Source organism: Microcebus murinus, chromosome 21 (genome assembly GCF_040939455.1).
Source record: "Microcebus murinus isolate Inina chromosome 21, M.murinus_Inina_mat1.0, whole genome shotgun sequence".
In the NCBI taxonomy this organism is placed as follows: domain Eukaryota; kingdom Metazoa; phylum Chordata; class Mammalia; order Primates; family Cheirogaleidae; genus Microcebus; species Microcebus murinus.
In genome coordinates, this window is record NC_134124.1 from 8641479 (window position 1) to 8659738 (window position 18260).

The 18260-nt window shown below is 43.4% G+C and overlaps 2 protein-coding genes across 3 annotated transcripts in view; both read left to right on the forward strand.

Moving 5' to 3' along the window:
- The first annotated feature begins 707 nt into the window (after nucleotides 1–707).
- The window catches only part of LOC105862593 (protocadherin alpha-C2), a 156078-nt gene continuing 138525 nt past the window's right edge, over nucleotides 708–18260 (forward strand). Inside the window, exons 1-2 of one of the 2 annotated variants that reach the window (XM_075996137.1) lie at nucleotides 708–2106; nucleotides 8683–10843. In XM_075996137.1, coding sequence (XP_075852252.1) covers nucleotides 1150–2106; nucleotides 8683–10245 — 2520 coding nt within the window. In that variant the 5' untranslated portion in view covers nucleotides 708–1149 and the 3' untranslated portion in view covers nucleotides 10246–10843. Of the gene's footprint in view, nucleotides 3541–8682; nucleotides 10844–18260 lie in introns of those variants that run through there. The other variant, XM_075996136.1, reaches the window with a different exon arrangement.
- LOC142863088 (protocadherin alpha-4) lies at nucleotides 10974–17275 on the forward strand. The gene has a single exon (XM_075996141.1). The coding sequence runs from the start codon at nucleotides 13620–13622 to the stop codon at nucleotides 16011–16013; it is 2394 nt and encodes a 797-aa protein (XP_075852256.1). The 5' UTR covers nucleotides 10974–13619; the 3' UTR covers nucleotides 16014–17275.

Here is an 18260-nt window from a genome sequence, read left to right on the forward strand (position 1 = left end):
GATTCATTTTATTTTGTCTACATTTTGTCTACAAAAATTTTCATATTTTTGCATGTAAAGTGACCAAGAATTAATAAAAGAAGATATTCTCAAGTAATTAACACTAAAAAAGAGATAATTGTATTGTTCCTGCATAAAAATACTAAATGTAATAGAAAAGGAAATATTCCTAAATTAATTATATACTATCCAAATGAGACATGAATAAATTATTGATTTTTAAACCTCTATAAACAATTAAAATATCAAAATTAAATCACAAAAAATTATATTTTCAGTTGACTGAAAACCCTTTGATTCCTGTGTGCTTCATTTGAAGAAATTATGAAACATTGTAATATGTCCAAAAGAATTGAAAACAGGGTCTCAAAGAAATATTTGGGCATCCATGTTTATGGCAGCATTTTTCACAATAGTCAAGAGGTGGAAGCAACCCAAATATCCATGGACAGTTGAATGGATAAACAAAATGTAGTATATACATACAATGTGCTATTATTCAATCTTAAAAAGGAAGGAGATCCTGTTACATACTACGACATAGATGAACCTTGAGGACATTATGCTATGTGAAATAAGCCAGTCACAAAAAAGACAAATACTATATGATTCCACTCATATAAAATATCTACAGTAGTCAAATTCATAGAAACAGGGGTTACCAGGGGCTGTTGTGAGGGTGAAAAGGGGAGTTGCTGTCTAATGGGTATAGAGTTTTAGTTTTGTATGATGGAAAATTTACAATGTGAATATATTTAATATTTAACATTGCTGAAATGTACACTTAAACATGGCTACTGTCATAATTTTTATGTTATGTATTTTTACCACAATGAAAATGGTAAAAAAGATAATATAGTTTAGGGCTTAAAATAGGTATTTTTCCAAGACGAAAGCTATGAGTAAACTTAGACCAGACAACAGCCTATAGTTTTAAATCTACAAGATAAAACACTAGACCTTACGTTTTAGCCACATGATGTCGCTGTCTACCATAGAGTGTTCTCTAGGAAGGAAAATACCCAGAGCCCCTTTGTTACTACAGAGAAGCCGAGCAATAAGAGAAGCAGCAGGACATTAGCAGAGACGAGTGTTTAAATTTTTGCAAAACATGCACTTCTAATTGGATCAACTCACTGAGGATCGGTAATGGTGTCTTCTATGAGAAGGGGCCTAAAGGCCTGGATTCGGCGGCTCTCGCTTCTGCTCATCACATTCTGGGAGGCGGGGAGCGGCCAGCTCCACTACTCGGTCCCCGAGGAGGCCAAGCACGGCACCTTCGTGGGCCGCATCGCGCAGGACCTGGGGCTGGAGCTGGCGGAGCTGGTGCCGCGCCTGTTCCGGGTGGCGTCCAAGGACCGCGGGGACCTTCTGGAGGTGAATCTGCAGAATGGCATTTTGTTTGTGAATTCTCGGATCGACCGGGAGGAGCTGTGCGGGCGGAGCGCGGAGTGCAGCATCCACCTGGAGGTGATCGTGGACAGGCCGCTGCAGGTGTTCCACGTGGAGGTGGAGGTGAAGGACATTAATGACAACCCGCCAGTATTTCCAGCGACCGCAAAGACCATCCGGTTTCACGAATCGAGGCTGCTTGACTCTCGGTTTCCTCTAGAGGGAGCATCTGATGCAGATATTGGAGTCAACGCTCTTCTCTCCTACAAGCTCAGCTCCAGTGAGTTTTTCTTTCTTGATATACAGACAAATGATGAACTAAGCCAGTCTTTGTCTCTCGTCCTGGGGAAATCTCTGGACAGAGAGGAAACTGCCGAGGTTAATTTGTTACTGGTGGCTACTGATGGGGGCAAACCTGAGCTCACAGGCACCGTTCAAATACTTATTAAGGTATTAGATGTGAATGACAACGAACCTACTTTTTCCCAATCAGTTTACAAAGTAAAATTGTTGGAGAATACCGCAAACGGGACGTTAGTAGTTAAAGTAAATGCTTCGGATGCAGATGAAGGATCAAACAGCGAGCTTGTGTATTCACTCAGTAGCGATGTGTCTTCCACTATACAGACCAAGTTCAAAATAGATCCCAGATCAGGGGAAATCAGAACTAAGGGAAAATTAGATTACGAAGAAGCAAAATTCTACGAAATTCAGGTCATTGCAACTGACAAAGGAACCCCGTCAATGTCAGGGCATTGTAAAATTTCATTAAAACTTGTGGACGTCAATGATAACACCCCAGAAGTCTCAATAACGTCTCTCTCACTTCCCATCCCAGAGAACGCTTCACTGGGCACCGTCATCGCTCTCCTCACAGTGTCGGACCGCGACTCTGGTGCCAACGGGCAGGTGACCTGCTCCCTAACGGCCCACGTGCCTTTCAAGCTTGTGTCCACCTTCAAGAATTACTATTCGCTGGTGCTGGACGGCGCCCTGGACCGCGAGAGCATATCCGACTACGATCTGGTGGTGACGGCGCGGGACGGGGGCTCGCCTTCGCTGTGGGCCACCGCCAGCGTGTCCGTGGAGGTGGCCGACGTGAACGACAACGCGCCGGCCTTCGCGCAGCCCGAGTACACGGTGTTCGTGAAGGAGAACAACCCGCCGGGCTGCCACATCTTCACGGTGTCGGCGCGGGACGCGGACGCGCAGGAGAACGCGCGGGTGTCGTACTCGCTGGTGGAGCGGCGGGTGGGCGAGCGCGCGCTGTCGAGCTACGTGTCGGTGCACGCGGAGAGCGGCAAGGTGTACGCGCTGCAGCCGCTGGACCACGAGGAGCTGGAGCTGCTGCGGTTCCAGGTGAGCGCGCGCGACGCGGGCGTGCCGCCTCTGGGCAGCAACGTGACGCTGCAGGTGTTCGTGCTGGATGAGAACGACAACGCGCCAGCGCTGCTGGCGCCTCGGGCTGGCAGCACGTTTGGCGCTGTGACCGAGGTGGTGTCGCGGATGGTGGGCGCGGGCCACGTGGTGGCGAAGGTGCGCGCGGTGGACGCGGACTCTGGCTACAACGCGTGGCTGTCGTATGAGCTGGAGCCAGCGGCGGGAAGCGCGCGCAGCCCGTTCCGCGTGGGGCTGTACACCGGCGAGATCAGCACCACGCGCGCCCTGGACGAGGCGGACGCGCCGCGCCAGCGCCTGCTGGTGCTGGTGAGGGACCACGGGGAGCCCGCGCTGACCGCCACGGCCACCGTGCTCGTGTCGCTGGTGGAGGGCGCCCAGGCTCCGAAAGCCTCTTCGCGGGTGTTGGCGGGCGCTGTGGGCCCGGAGGCGGCGCTGGTGGATGTCAACGTGTACCTGATCATCGCCATCTGCGCGGTGTCCAGCCTGCTGGTGCTCACGCTGCTGCTGTACACGGCGCTGCGGTGCTCGGCGCCGCCCAGCGAGGGCGCGTGCGGGCCGGGCAAGCCCAGGCTGGTGTGCTCCAGCGCGGTGGGGAGCTGGTCACACTCGCAGCAGAGGCAGCAGAGGGTGTGCTCTGGAGAGGGTCTGCCCAAGGCCGACCTGATGGCCTTCAGCCCCAGCCTTTCTCAAGGTCCAGACTCCGCAGAAGAAAGACAACAGCCCTCAGAATCAGAGGGCTCAGGAAAGGTGAGCATTTTAATGTTTCTTGCCAATTCTAGAATCGTTCTATTTCCTTGTTCTTTATGATTTATATTAATTTTTTAGATTCATAGCTCTGCCATTATTTGGCGTCATTATCCTGTCATGCAATATTGGGTATTAATTAGAGATCAATTTTTTTAAGAGATCAATTTCTGCATTTCTAACAATTTACTTGAATGTTTTCTTATTTTTACACTTTGGCTTTTCCATAATTAACTCTCTATAATAATAGGACCTTAAAAGATTGAAAAACACTTTAGGAAAATTTGAGAGTTTAACATTAAATATTTTCTCTCTTAAAATTTTTAAAATTCACAATTGGAAAAAATCTTAAGAATTTGACTTTATAATATGTATTTTCAATTTACACCATCTATCCATTCTGCCAGAATATGTTTGGAGTAATAGTATATTTTATATTCTGGACATTTCTTAGATGGCTCTTTGGATCAAGAATGCATTTCTTTTTGTCTGTTTATGTGACTGTTAATAAGTTACTTTTCCTTTAGTTTATATTTGAAAGCATCCTGAATATATCTTTTGATGCCATAACCTTCAAAAGTATTATTACAGGTCATTACAACAGATGACAGATAGTGCTTAGGAATAATTGCTAATGTTAAGTATGTTTTATATAAGTAAAATAACTTGTTATTTGCTACAAGGATTTCACACTGGCAAAGTCTTTAAGTTTTCAGGCAAAATACAGGGTTTATTGAGAAAAGAGTTTGTTTCAATTTTAACTCAGAAATCTTAACATTTTGAAATCACATTGGAGTTGGCTAGGTGGTGGGACTTTTTCTTCATTCAAGTGGAGAATACTCTAACCCAGTCCTTATGTTAATGGTTGATCAATCATCCTTCCAGTATCAGAATTATTAGGCTAATGTATGCAAGTCTCCCACTGTGCAGAGATTGGCCATCTTTCTCTGCCACCTAATTCTATGACTGGGATTATATTGTCCATCATTGTGAGCTCACTCAGTTTCACCTGGAAGCATCCATATCCCTAATGAAGTTCAGAGTTTTACCAAAAGGTAAGTCTTATATGACTACATTTTCATTTGAAATTTCTGTGTTAGGTAATTAAAACACTGAACTTGACAAATAAATGCTACACTTGGAATGTTTTTTTTTTTTTTCAACCAAAGGAAGATGTGTTGGGGAGAAATAGTTACCTAAAACTGTCTTCTGATATTTGGTTCTTAGTTATTTGCTGTTTTCTCCAACTATATGTGATGAATCATAGAAATAACTTCCACTAAGTGATCTTAGCCTCACCCATTTGTATTAAACCAGAATATCCAATTCCATCTGGAGCTTTACTTTTAGAGGGATTGAAAAGTTTGGTGGGGAAATCTGGAATTCCATTTAAGGATATTTTATTCTGATGGGAAACTTACTAGCTTCTCAGAGTTGACACTCTTGAAAATATAGAGAATATATGTTTCTTGGAAATCAGAAAAGTTCATCTGAGGCTTTACACAGAAAAACAAATTTTGGCTTTAGATAAATGAGGAAGAAGCTCTTTCTTGGGTGGGGTCATCCTACCAATAGTATCATAGCTACTTGATGACTTCTTAACTTGTGTGCAGAACATATGAATGGTTAGGTGGAATCTGTCATACTGGAAGTCTGGCCACTGCGTTACTACTGTAGGTAAATGGTAAACTTTTAAAATGATATCCAAATGTGCCCTGATCACTAGGAGTCACAATCCATTGCTCTCTAAGTTCTTATTGTTTTCTTATTCTTATTTATATTTTTTCTTGGTTAGGTTGTCTAAGGAGATATCCAGGTGAAAATAGAACTATTCACTAATACCTTATCTACACATTGGCTCAATATTCTAAAGTCATAGTTCCTTTAGTATTACCTTTGTCTCCTGATAATCAATATGGAGTCTACTCTGTTATTAATTTCATGTGGCATTCCATTTTGCAATTAGTATAACTCTTAAATGTAGTGAAATTTGTAGTATTACAATAAATTGTCAAAGGTATCTCATTAATGAAGTCCATGATGTTTAAAAATTTTAATTTTATCTCATTTTCAAACTAGCTACCACCTTTCAAGATACATCAAAGTACTGATTAGCATATTAATATCTATAATTATTTCCTAGATCCATGACTTGCAGAAATAATTCTTAAATGTTTACTTACTTCTTCATGAACTACCATAATAGAATCAGTTAGATATCATGTAAGTTTGATATTTAAAATATCATTAATGTAACTTACCTAATCTTGCTTGAAAAAATTAATTTAAAATATTCATTTATTCACTAAAACACTAATTGATAATTCAGTCTATTCTGAATATGGGTAGTAAAACATGAGTAAATTGCAATCTTGGCTTCCATTCAATGAGTACACCAAAAACAAAAACTCATATGAATCTTTTTTCCTAATACTTAAATCACATGTTTGATTTAATTTAAAAATGATCTGGCTATAAGCAAAAATTTGGACATTCTTTTATCTCTCTAAATTCGACCACATCTCATGAATTTTCTCTGCCCAATGTCCACATGCTCAGAGAACTCATGCCTCTCATTGAATTCACAGAGATCTTTAGAATATTTTACTGCCAAGTCTTATATATGTTGAGTACTTACTTATATTACAAAGTAACTTTTCCTCTCTTAACTGATGATTAGATCACAGTTCTTTCAAGTAATAACTTTTAAAGAAACTGGAATGTAGAAATTTAGAGTGGAGATTAAAAACAATTATTTTGTGTTGTAACCATTTTAGGATATACAGATAAATTTAAATGCATAAGTGGTATGGAAATTAAAAAAAACTAATATATTCTTACTTGATGTGATATGAATGTAACAAATATACAAATCACATAGTGTTGTCCTGTAACAGGAAACAAATTTACAAAAGAACTTCACTGTAAAAGACTTCTGACATCTTTATATAAATAACAGTTAAGATAGTTGACAAAGATATAGTTCTTGAATAAAGGACACAAGAATGATTTATGGACATTCTACAAATTAATAAACATAAGTGAACATATTTTTCAAATTGACAATTGCTATAACAAAATAAAAGTAAATATATTTATATATTTGTTACACACATTTTACAAATACCTCAATGTCTTTTTTTTTTTTTTTTTTTTTGAGACAGAGTCTCACTTTGTTGTCCAGGCTAGAGTGAGTGCCGTGGCGTCAGCCTAGCTCACAGCAACCTCAATCTCCTGGGCTTGAGTGATCCTTCTGCCTCAGCCTCCCGAGTAGCTGGGACTACAGGCATGCGCCACCATGCCCGGCTAATTTTTTTTTTATATATATATCAGTTGGCCAATTAATTTCTTTCTATTTATAGTAGAGACGGGGTCTCGCTCTTGCTCAGGCTGGTTTTGAACTCCTGACCTCGAGCAATCCGCCCGCCTCGGCCTCCCAAGAGCTAGGATTACAGGCGTGAGCCACAGCGCCCGGCCTACCTCAATGTCTTGATGGTCATAAATCTCAAAGACTCTAACTTTTCCATAAAATGCAGCCTGGGATGACAAGTGGTTAAAGTACACACAGCATCTTGAATCCAATTGAGATCCCATCCAAACACCACTTGTTAATATCATTTTTACATTACTTGCTTATCCTCTATGTGTTTGTAAAAAGTGAACTGTAGTTTCACCTATCTCAGAGAGTTGTTGGGAAAATTTAATGAGATAATTCCATTAAGACAAATAGAAAAATGACTGTCACATGTGAAGCATTTCCAATAGATATCCACTGTTAGAACAGTAATCAAAATTAATGTTTTACTGTATGCCATGAATCGGCACCATTGAAATTGATGAATTAGTATAGAAGTTCTAAAGAAATCGTTTTGATCAAATATAAAGACTTTGGAAGAAAATTACAACTGAAAATAGAAATTTTGGAAAAGTTCAAATGACATATAAGGAAAAGATATATTTACATATTTAATACTTACACATTTAGCCACATGATGTCGCTGTCCACCACGAGGTCTCTCTCCACAAAAGAAATAGAGCGTGCATTAGGTATTCAGATGTTGCTTTTCTTTATCATCTCTGAAAGATGGTAACGGCGAGGAGTTTAAGAAATGAACAATAAGGAACTCAAATTGTTTTTTTAATTTCGGATCTATGTAAGAGCGACTCAATATTTGGAAAAGGCTTGCAATGTTGTTTTCCTGGCGAGAAGATCCTGGAGCCCGGCGCCTGCTGCTCTCGCTCCTGCTCCTCGCAGCCTGGAGAACTGGGAGCGGCCAGCTCCACTACTCGGTCCCCGAGGAGGACAAGCACGGCACCTTCGTGGGCCGCATCGCGCAGGACCTGGGGCTGGAGCTGGCGGAGCTGGTGCCGCGCCTGTTCCGGGTGGCGTCCAAAGGCCGCGGGGACCTTCTGGAGGTGAATCTGCAGAATGGCATTTTGTTTGTGAATTCTCGGATCGACCGGGAGGAGCTGTGCGGGCGGAGCGCGGAGTGCAGCATCCACCTGGAGGTGATCGTGGACAGACCCCTGCAGGTGTTCCACGTGGAGGTGGAGGTGAAGGACATTAATGACAACCCGCCAGTTTTTCCAATGGCGGTGAAAAATTTGTTTATTTCCGAATCTCGACAGCCTGGCTCCCGGTTTTCGCTAGAGGGCGCATCAGATGCAGATATCGGAACAAATTCATTGTTAACTTACAACCTTGACTCCACTGAATACTTCACCTTGGATGTTAAAAGAAATGATGAGGAAATTAAATCCCTTGGACTTGTGTTGAAAAAACTTTTAAATCGAGAGGACACTCCTAGGCATCATTTACTAATAACAGCAGTTGATGGTGGGAAACCAGAGCTCACGGGTACTACTCAAGTGAAGATCACCGTTTTAGATGTAAACGACAACGCCCCAGAGTTTGAGAGGTCGGTCTACAAAGTTAGATTATTCGAAAATGTACCAAATGGTACCCTAGCGGTAATCGTTAATGCCTCTGATTTGGATGAAGGCGTAAATAAGGACATTGTATATTCTTTCAATACAGACACATCAGCATATATTCTGTCGAAGTTCCACTTAGATCCTGTGAATGGATACATCAGTGTAAAGGGCAACATAGATTTTGAGGAAACTAAGTCATATGAAATCCAGGTAGAAGCGACGGATAAAGGAAATCCACCAATGGCAGATCATTGCACAGTTCTAGTGGAAATTCTGGACGTCAACGATAATGTACCAGAGTTGGTTATCAAATCACTATCATTACCAGTATTAGAAGACTCTCCACTGGGCACAGTCATCGCGCTGATCAGCGTGTCCGACCGCGATTCAGGTGCCAACGGACAGGTCACCTGCAACCTGACGACCCATGTCCCCTTCAAACTGGTGTCCACCTTCAAGAATTACTATTCGCTGGTGCTTGACAGCCCCCTGGACCGGGAGACTGTTTCCGTCTATGATCTGGTGGTGACGGCGCGGGACGGGGGCTCGCCTTCGCTGTGGGCCACCGCCAGCGTGTCCGTGGAGGTGGCCGACGTGAACGACAACGCGCCGGCCTTCGCGCAGCCCGAGTACACGGTGTTCGTGAAGGAGAACAACCCGCCGGGCTGCCACATCTTCACGGTGTCGGCGCGGGACGCGGACGCGCAGGAGAACGCGCGGGTGTCGTACTCGCTGGTGGAGCGGCGGGTGGGCGAGCGCGCGCTGTCGAGCTACGTGTCGGTGCACGCGGAGAGCGGCAAGGTGTACGCGCTGCAGCCGCTGGACCACGAGGAGCTGGAGCTGCTGCGGTTCCAGGTGAGCGCGCGCGACGCGGGCGTGCCGCCTCTGGGCAGCAACGTGACGCTGCAGGTGTTCGTGCTTGATGAGAATGACAATGCGCCAGCGCTGCTGGCGCCTCGGGCTGGCAGCACGTTTGGCGCTGTGACCGAGGCGGTGTCTCGGATGGTGGGCGCGGGCCACGTGGTGGCGAAGGTGCGCGCGGTGGACGCGGACTCTGGCTACAACGCGTGGCTGTCGTATGAGCTGGAGCCAGCGGCGGGAAGCGCGCGCAGCCCGTTCCGCGTGGGGCTGTACACCGGCGAGATCAGCACGACGCGCGCCCTGGACGAGGCGGACGCGCCGCGCCAGCACCTGCTTGTGCTGGTGAGGGACCACGGGGAGCCCGCGCTGACCGCCACGGCCACCGTGCTCGTGTCGCTGGTGGAGGGCGCCCAGGCACCAAAGGCTTCTTCTCGGGCGTTGGCGGGCGCTGTGGGCCCGGAGGCGGCGCTGGTGGATGTCAACGTGTACCTGATCATCGCCATCTGCGCGGTGTCCAGCCTGCTGGTGCTCACGCTGCTGCTGTACACGGCGCTGCGGTGCTCGGCGCCGCCCAGCGAGGGCGCGTGCGGGCCGGGCAAGCCCAGGCTGGTGTGCTCCAGCGCGGTGGGGAGCTGGTCACACTCGCAGCAGAGGCGGCAGAGGGTGTGCTCTGGGGAGGGTCCGCCCAAGACCGACCTCATGGCTTTTAGCCCCAGCCTCTCACCCTGTCCAATTAGCAAAGACAGAGAGGAGCAACAGGATGTGGACATTGATCTCCACGCCAAAGTAAGTAATTTTTCTTTATCCTTTTCAAAATGTCTTTGTTTTTATTCCTCAATGTTTCCAGTCCTGTGGACACAAGTTAATATTTTCATATGCTGCATTATGTGTTTCATATTTAGAGTTTTTTAGTTACTAGTTTTCTGGTGAAAATTTCACGATATTTGTTACTAATTTTGGAACTGAATCAGCAGTCAGTAGTGAGATCCAAACTTGGCGTAATTGTTGTTAGTAAATGCAGTAGTAGGATTATTTTATGCTAAATGCCTGGGTACAAAATGAAACTTTTTTCTTGGAGGAATTGCATTATTTAGATAATTTGACTTCAACTTTTGGTGGTCTAATACCTGCACAATGCTGCAGTATCTTTTGCCACTTTTCACTTGGACTTTCCACTAGATGTAGCACAAATGTCACTGGCCCATTTTATGAGGGCACCCTAAATGCTCACAACTCCCTTTCTATTATGCTTTTCTACTTTCAGTGTCAAATATTAGTTTATTATACTTGTTGTCTTCTATGGAACCAATTTTATTCTCTCATTCATTTGTTTCAAGTCTTAGTCCTTCTCTGCTTGAAAGTGATTAATTTTAGGCATTGCACTCTCATTTGGCAATACTGTTTGTTGTTGGGAGGACGAAATTTCCCAATTGGGGGGAAAAACTAGAATAACAATTATATTTAGAATCTTATCTTTGTTTATCTTTAGGTTCTCCCTATTTTTATTACTAATAACTAAACTATCAATATGAAGGAAAAATTTAATATTCCTGTAGTATATTTAAATATTCTTTTAAAAATAATATTTTAAATCTTAAGAAGTCTCAGAATGAACAATATATTGAAAATAAAACTGTATATCTAATTTTAAAACTATCCCTACTAGCAAATACTTGTTTCATTAGTCAAATTGGTTTGATAAATCAGTGCTACTACTGGTGATGTTCTTGAAAATCAATCTGTGTACTAATGTGTGCCATACAGTCAGTGGAAAAGTCCAAATAACTGGCACCAAATAAAATTGAAGTGAGCCTACATTCCAGTCATTCCCCACATGTATTTGGTTATCTCCCCTAGCAAATAGTTGGACTCCCATTCAAGTTTCCTTGTCACTGTGGAGAAATAGTAACCAGCTGAAACCTGAGTAATACTCAATGACATTGTCAGGGGTCTAACAGGGAAAATAGAGAAATACTTTTCTTCACTCCTACATTTATGCACTTCTAATTTTTTTGGCACTACTTTTGCCTTGTCCATGAAATATTAACCACAGTATACCCAACCTCAATTCAATTTTTAAAAATAATTTTGTTATTGTCATCTTGTAAATAATAAGAGTCATCCAAAGTTCTTGTCTTCCCAGATATGGGACTTCAGTCTTCAAATCCAGCTCTCCTTTTGAAATTCTTGTCTAACAATACACTTGCCAAAGACATTTTGAAAACTGGGGTTTTTCTCCTCAGAGCTGTATTGATGCTTTACCAAGTGAATACTGAATAGGTATCAAATAAATATCCATTAATATTCTGTTACATCCCTTATCTATGCATTAAAATGTTTTATCAAATAAAATGAATGGAAATAGAATTCTTTTCACTTTCTTTCAGTGTGCTGGATAACTATGATCATTTTATAAAAATCTAGTTTGGGTCCCCAAACAGTGAAAATACTTTGATTTCTGTTTCCATTCAGTGTGTGTGTGTGTGTGTGTGTGTGTGTGTGTGTGTGTATGTGGCTCTTCATAGAGAAGGAGCCTAAAGCTATTTTCACTAACTAGATTGATCTTTTTGTCTAGACAAGCATGATAGAAGTTTATTAGATAAGAGGCAAAGAAAGTTTGAGAATGGCTACCATCATTTATTAAATTTCTTTATGTAGGAAAATGTATTCTGCTCTACTTATTGGGAAATCTTCATTGCCCATTAATATCTAGGTTGATTCAAAGATCATGACTACCAAGAATTGGCACAAAGATTAAGCTAAAACCCAGGGTTTCAACATGGAACTTGACATATATTTTCTTTTTTCTGTTTTTTTTTCTTTTTAGGCCATTTTCTCCTTTAGATTGACATTTATTTTAATTAGGGCAATGTCTAAAGAAAGTCTTTTTGTAACTCTAGAAAATTATAGAGGCTTCTGAACCATCACTTTTTCCTGTCTAGCTATGTGGCTAGCTTAAATTAATGCATTTTATTAGGCAATTGAAGAAAACCAAGCCATCTCAATTGGTTAAATATTCAGCAAATACTAGATGAGTAACCCTGAGCCATAAATTACTAAGATACAACTATTCCCTTTTAAATCTATATTTCAAAAGAGGACATACGTACTCAAATGCTTATAAGACAGAGATTGACCTGGATGCTACAGCTTATAAAAGGAGGTAACAATGCCTGTTCCATTGGTTTGATTATGAAATTCTTCATGGGTCAGGGATGTATTACATCGTCATAAAATGGCGGCGGGGGGATTGGTTTATGAAGAGTTTGGAAATGATGTGGGTTACTTAGGCATGGAACGCAGTGAGTATGTTTGTTTAGTAAAAAAATGTTCCTGGAAGCAGGAAATTATCCAGTTTGACTAAAATATATGAGCACTATAGGAAAAAATAGAAGCTTAGGCATACTACCTATTGGAGAACAAGCAGGTACTTATAAAGCATAAGAGTGAAAATGAGAATATCAACTTTTCTCTTTGGAGTGAATGAATTTAAATGAATAAAATTATTTGGAATACTTTTTCACACAAGCAATTTACTACAACTTCCTGCTTCCTTGCACGTTCAGCCCTTACATGAATCAAGGAATGCTATCAATTCAGTGCCAATGGTCTTTGATTCCTTTTTAAAACACCTGTAAATTTCCCTTTCAATGGTTTGTTCTTGGGATTAGAAGTTTTCTAGAGACCAGTCCCCATAAGTCTACAACACCAGAAATAAAAACCCAAGGGTGAAGAGGGTGTCATCATTAACAACCACCTCTGGTATTCTTGAAAACACAAGGAATCTTTCATGAATTTTTCCAATCAATACTTTACAATTGTATACCCTTTACAAAGTGTATATTAACTACAGTTGAATCTCTGTAATACTTAAAACCTGTATGAAAAAAGAATTTCCACTCGAGTAAAAGCTGCCCTTGTGGTGAAACTAAGGATTATACTCAATGAATCAGTGGTATAATCTGTACCTTAGGAGTACAAAATATATCCTATTCTCCAAAACAGCTGAAAGAATAAATAAGACCTAGCAGTTTATAGTCGAGTGTAGATTTCCAGAGTCGATACTTACTGTTTGGAGCCACATGATGTCGCTCTTTACCATAAAATAGATCTGACAGCAGAAAGAAGGTGGAAAAAAAAATTCCTTCTATTCATACTGGAAAGAGCTTGTGTAGACGATCCAGAGTCTGAAAAATGGAGGATGCAGCGGCACTTGACTGACCGATCAGATTTCTCGTGATTTTGAGACACGATATCGAATCAGAACAGAGCCTTGTGCACTTGAGATGGAATTTTCCTGGGGAAGCGGCCAGGAATCCCGGCGCCTGCTGCTCTGGCTTCTCCTCGCAGCGTGGGAGGCGGGGAGCGGCCAGCTCCACTACTCGGTCCCCGAGGAGGCCAAGCACGGCACCTTCGTAGGCAGAATCGCGCAGGACCTGGGGCTGGAGCTGGCGGAGCTGGTGCCGCGCCTGTTCCGGGTGGCGTCCAAAAGCGGAATGGACCTTCTGGAGGTGAATCTGCAGAATGGCATTTTGTTTGTGAATTCTCGGATCGACCGGGAGGAGCTGTGCGGGCGGAGCGCGGAGTGCAGCATCCACCTGGAGGTGATCGTGGACAGGCCGCTGCAGGTGTTCCACGTGGAGGTGGAGGTGAAGGACATTAATGACAACCCGCCTGTGTTTCCAGCGACACAAAAGAATCTGTTAGTCGCGGAATCCAGGCCTCCCGACTCTCGGTTTCCACTAGAGGGCGCCTCGGATGCGGATATCGGGGAGAACGCCCTGCTCACTTACAGACTGAGCCCAAATGAATACTTTTCGCTGGAAAAACCATCCGACGATGAGAGGGTAAAAGGTCTTGGGCTTATACTAAGGAGGTCTTTAGACAGAGAAGAAACTCCAGAGATTTTTTTAGTGCTCACGGTCACTGATGGGGGCAAACCCGAACTGACTGGCACCGTTCAGTTACTCATCACGGTACTGGATGCCAATGACAATGCCCCAGTTTTCGACAGGAAACTCTACAAAGTGAAATTACCAGAAAATGTCCCTAATGGAACGTTGGTAGTTAAACTCAATGCCTCAGATTTAGACGAAGGCTTGAATGGGGACATTATTTATTCATTCTCCAGCGATACTTCACCGAACGTGAAATCCAAGTTCTACATAGATCCAGTTACTGGACAAATTATGGTAAAAGGATATATTGATTTTGAAGAAAGCAAATCCTATGAAATTATTGTAGAAGGCATTGATAAGGGACAGCTCCCACTGTCTGGCCATTGTAGAGTTATTGTGGAAGTAGAAGACAACAACGATAATGTCCCAGATTTGGAATTCAAGTCCCTATCACTTCCAATCAGAGAGGATGCTCCGCTGGGTACAGTTATTGCACTGATCAGCGTGTCCGACCGGGATTCAGGGGCCAACGGGCAGGTCACCTGCACCCTGACGTCTCATGTGCCCTTCAAACTGGTGTCCACCTTCAGGAATTACTATTCGCTGGTGCTTGACAGCCCCCTGGACCGTGAGAGCGTGTCGTCCTATGATCTGGTGGTGACGGCGCGGGACGGGGGCTCGCCTTCGCTGTGGGCCACCGCCAGCGTGTCCGTGGAGGTGGCCGACGTGAACGACAACGCGCCGGCCTTCGCGCAGCCCGAGTACACGGTGTTCGTGAAGGAGAACAACCCGCCGGGCTGCCACATCTTCACGGTGTCGGCGCGGGACGCGGACGCGCAGGAGAACGCGCGGGTGTCGTACTCGCTGGTGGAGCGGCGGGTGGGCGAGCGCGCGCTGTCGAGCTACGTGTCGGTGCACGCGGAGAGCGGCAAGGTGTACGCGCTGCAGCCGCTGGACCACGAGGAGCTGGAGCTGCTGCGGTTCCAGGTGAGCGCGCGCGACGCGGGCGTGCCGCCTCTGGGCAGCAACGTGACGCTGCAGGTGTTCGTGCTGGATGAGAACGACAACGCGCCAGCGCTGCTGGTACGTCGGGCGGGCAGTGCTGGAGGCTCGGTGAGTGAGTTAGTGTCGCGGTCCGTGGGTGCTGGCCACGTGGTGGCGAAGGTGCGCGCGGTGGACGCCGATTCTGGTTACAACGCGTGGCTTTCATACGAGCTGCAACCGGCGGCTGACGGTGCGCGCAGCCCGTTCCGCGTGGGGCTGTACACCGGCGAGATCAGCACGACGCGCGCCCTGGACGAGGTTGATGCGCCGCGCCAGCGCCTGCTGGTGCTGGTGAAGGACCACGGGGAGCCCGCGCTGACCGCCACGGCCACCGTGCTCCTGTCGCTGGTGGAGAGCAGCCAGTCTCCCAAGGCCTCTTCGCGGGCGTTGGCGGGCGCTGTGGGCCCGGAGGCGGCGCTGGTGGATGTCAACGTGTACCTGATCATCGCCATCTGCGCGGTGTCCAGCCTGCTGGTGCTCACGCTGCTGCTGTACACGGCGCTGCGGTGCTCGGCGCCGCCCAGCGAGGGCGCGTGCGGGCCGGGCAAGCCCAGGCTGGTGTGCTCCAGCGCGGTGGGGAGCTGGTCACACTCGCAGCAGAGGCGGCAGAGGGTGTGCTCTGGGGAGGGTCCGCCCAAGGCCGACCTCATGGCCTTCAGCCCCAGTTTACCTGACTCTAGAGACAAAGAGGATCAACCGCAGGCAACTGGGGAATCCCTTGCAAAGGTTAGTTTATAATATCTTTTCTGTTTAATTTGAATTTTTGTAGTTTTTCCTCTATCAACTTTCTCAGCATTTTATTTTATAGAATCAAATTTGTCTAGGTCAAAATTTTACGTATTCATTTTAACTAAACTCTTTGGGAATTATAGGACATCAAAACAATATATATTGCCTTCTTTTTGTGTTTCATTATTCAATACATATTCATGCATATTACTGCAGTTTCTAGTAAATTTTGTGTCTGATATTTTTACCTCATTTATTTTCTGTGATAATCAACTTTTTAGGAGATGATTTTTTATGTCAACCTATAATACATACACAAATGCGCTCAGACAGAAATAATATAGCTCAATCAATGTCTGAATGTGAACAACTCTGTTATCTTCATCTCTGAAGCCTCTCTCATGCACCTGCCCAATCACTTCCCTCTATTTTCGCTCCAAATGTAGCCACACATTTGACTTCTATTAACTGTGGTTGTTTGTAGCGTGTCTGGGGAAATTTATCTAATTGGAATTGCACAGGATGTGTTATCTGTGCATTTGTTTGTGTGTTGTTTGTATTTATCAGTCATTTTTTATAAAGTCATACATACTGCTACATGTGGTTGCAGCTCACTTATCTCTTTTTAGTGCTATTTCACAAATATACCGTGCATTATTTATTCTCCTGTTGAGGATTTTGCGTTGTATCTCTTAATGTCTAGTTCAAATAATTCTGTCTTAAATATACATTTCTTTCGATGCCTATGTACACAGATTTCTGCTAAGTATTTTCCTAGGAGTTGGGGTAGTGGATCACAAAATATGTGTATATCTTTGCCTTTGGTAGAGAATGTCAACCAATTTTCTTAGATGTTTTTACCTGTTTACATTCCTAGTAGCGTATACAGAGTTTCTGCTGCTCCCCATCATCTCCACATTTGTCAGATTATTTTCATGTCAGCCATTGTACTGGGTGAGTTTTGTATTCTCATCTTGAATTCGTTTCATGTTTAAATGAGGTTGAAGACCTTTCTGTATAATTCTTGGCTATTTTTTATATCTTATGCAATAGCTATTCAAATCTGCTTGTTTTTCTATTCTGTTGTCTTTTCTCTCTTTTCTTTCCATGGAAATTTAATCATTCACCTTGTGTTTTTCTTATTACTTAAAGTCTTATTTTCTGGACATAACCCATTTCTTGATATTTTTCTTCCTCATGGCCTGTTTTTGATTCCTCTGTGTCTTTTATGAATAGAAATTATTGATTTTAATTAAGTTCAATTTATCAATTTTTGCTTCTTGATTCTCTGTCATGTAGATAATTCCCTGTGTTATGTTTGTTCAATTGTTTACATTACATCTACAATCCATTTGGAATATATTCTTCATGATTGTTGCAAAGTAGGGATTAAAATTCATTTTACCCCATTTTTGTTGTACTCATAAAATAAGTTTTGAAGTGTTCCCCTTTCTTTAATGTTTTTGGAAGAATTTAAGCAAGATAGACATTGGGTCTTCTTTAAGTGTTTGATAGTATTCTCTAGTGAAGACATCTGGTCTTGGGCTTTTTTTGTGTTAGGAGGTTTTGATTACTGATTCAATCTCCTTACTAGTCACAGGTTTATTCAGATTTTCCATTTCTTCATGATACAGGTCTTGGTAGGTTGTATGTTTTCCTTGGTAGGAATTTATTCATTTCTTCTAGGTTATCTTCATTGATATATAATTGTTTATAATAATCTCTTATAATCTTATAATCGTGGCATCAGTTGTAATGACTCTGCTTTCATTTCTGAGTTTGTGCCTCTTTTTTTCTTAGTTTAGCTAGGGGTTTGTCAATTTTGTTGATCTTTTGAAAAAATCAACTATGTTTTGTTGATTTTTCTTATTATTTTTATATTCTTCATTTCATTTATTTTTGCTCTAATCTTTATCATTTTCTTTCTTCTTCTTTGGGCCTAATTTATCCTTTTTTTTCTTTTTCCTTTTTTTTTTGTTGAGACAATCTCTCGCTTTGTTGCCCAGGCTAGAGTGAGTGCCATGGCGTCAGCCTAGCTCACAGCAACCTCAAACTCCTGGGCTCAAGCAATCCTCCTGCCTCAGCCTCCCAAGTAGCTGGGACTACAGACATGTGCCACCATGCCCAGCTAATATTTTTCTATATATATTAGTTGGCCAATTAATTTCTTTCTATTTATAGTAGAGACAGGTCTCGCTCTTGCTCAGGCTGGTTTCGAACTCCTGGCCTCGAGCAATCTGCCCGCCTCGGCCTCTC

What these genes read in the sequence shown, in the direction of transcription:
- LOC142863088 (XM_075996141.1), top strand. Translation starts at nt 13,620, where the DNA reads ATGGAATTTTCCTGGGGAAGCGGCCAGGAATCCCGGCGCCTGCTGCTC.